This window comes from Propithecus coquereli, unplaced genomic scaffold (assembly GCF_000956105.1).
Source record: "Propithecus coquereli isolate 6110/MARCELLA unplaced genomic scaffold, Pcoq_1.0 Scaffold4, whole genome shotgun sequence".
In the NCBI taxonomy this organism is placed as follows: domain Eukaryota; kingdom Metazoa; phylum Chordata; class Mammalia; order Primates; family Indriidae; genus Propithecus; species Propithecus coquereli.
The window spans coordinates 1,509,039-1,510,822 of NW_012149729.1; the positions used below are offsets into that span (position 1 = coordinate 1,509,039).

The 1,784-nt window shown below is 35.7% G+C and overlaps 1 protein-coding gene across 1 annotated transcript in view; it reads left to right on the forward strand.

Moving 5' to 3' along the window:
- The window catches only part of SLC13A1 (solute carrier family 13 (sodium/sulfate symporter), member 1), a 99,441-nt gene that overhangs the window by 82,777 nt on the left and 14,880 nt on the right, over positions 1–1,784 (forward strand). The window contains exon 12 of the mRNA XM_012652728.1: positions 455–513. Within this exon, the coding sequence (XP_012508182.1) occupies positions 455–513 (59 nt within the window). The remainder of the gene's footprint in view (positions 1–454; positions 514–1,784) is intronic.

Here is a 1,784-nt window from a genome sequence, read left to right on the forward strand (position 1 = left end):
TATAGCTATATGAATATATATGTATATATAAACATTTAGCACAGCACCTAGCACCAGATCAATAATAAATGGTTGCTGTTTTTATTTAGTTTCTGGAATAAGTGATAGTTTATTTTTTAAATGAACTGGACTACAATGTTTAAATAGGCATCAATAACTATATAAACAACAAGAAGAAGGGATGTTTTCTTATTTCTTTCATAGATATTTCTATGAAAATATTCTTCAAGTTATAATTGCAATTATGTGTACAATTTTATGCCATTAGGTTTCAACCTGCTTTTGGGAAAGTTTATTACAATAAATTTGTTAATTTTGATGTTTGGTGCCTAGCCTCAAAATTTGACTTAGACTCCTTTTTGTCTTTTGCAACAGGCTGAAGCTATTCAAGTGAACCCTCTTTTAATTTTGATACCTGCTACTCTTTGTACTTCATTTGCATTCCTCCTACCAGTAGCAAATCCACCCAATGCTATTGTCTTCTCATATGGTCATCTGAAAGTCCTTGACATGGTGAGTTACCTGAAAGCATACTGTCAGATCCAATACACATTTTTTTTGTGATGTCTTGAATTATCTTCCCTTTTACACACCGATCAACCACCAGGAAAAGCATGGCCTGAGTTCTGTTTATGAAAGTGTGTGCATGACTGGTCATAGAATTGTTTTCAAGGGTAATAAACAGAAGTGCATATGCCATTAGAATTTATGGTCACAAATACAGAGATACTTGAATGTATTAGTGATGCCCTAGAAGAAAGAAAAGAGCGGTGAATGTGCTCAACACAACTTAAACTTAACTTGTCAAGGTCAGGATCCATCCCGACCCAGGCAAAAGGAAGAAATTGGGTTAATGAAATTCAGCAATTAAAATAAAACTCTGGTTTGATATCACAAATATTTATGCAACCAACATTTGCTCTGAATAAGACATTGGGTCAGTTCCTGACTGATAAAAAGGCATCTTTCTTGGTATGATTTTAATACTGGCACCTGACATGAAAGCTCAAGCAAGTGATGGTGGAGAATGTAAGTGATAAAACATGCACATTTTTGCCAACCACAAAAGTAGTGGTAGCTGAGCACTGGCTTGAGAATATTCTCGTCTCCCCACAAATCTTCATCACCAACTTCCAAACCAAGCCAAATAAGAATATAAACAAACTAAATTCAGAGAGCTTCCTATGCAAATGCAGTTCCAGTGTAAGTCCCAGCTCCCTTTCTCCCACACAGATTGTTGTTCCTAAACCCCTGCAACAGAAAATTCTGTAACTGTCTCTATACAGTAGTTTTATAATATTCATTTGATAAGGCAAACATGCATAATACAATATAAGCAATGCCCAATGCATGTGTACTAAAAAGAATAACAGCAGGATGCTAGAATAAATAAGTAGCTTGCATGGACAGAGAGGAAGGCCTCTATAATAATTATTGCCAGGTATCCACCTTTTACCTTTGGGCTAGATGTTTCATGCAGAGAATGCAGGGACAATCAAACTTTCTCTGTAAAGGAACAGAGAGTTAATATTTGGGGCTCTGTAGGCCGTAAGGTCTCTGTCACAACGACTCAACTCTGCCCTTGTATCATGAAAGCAATCAAAGACAATATATAAACAAACAGTCATGGTTGTGGTCCAATAAAACTTTACTTACAAAAACAGATCAAGGGTAGTGGTTTTCCAACCCCTATTATAATAGATAGAAAGCAACTTTGAGATTGTTTAATGGACACCAGAATGATGATGTAAGAGCTAAAAAGATGAGAACTCTAAGATGAATAG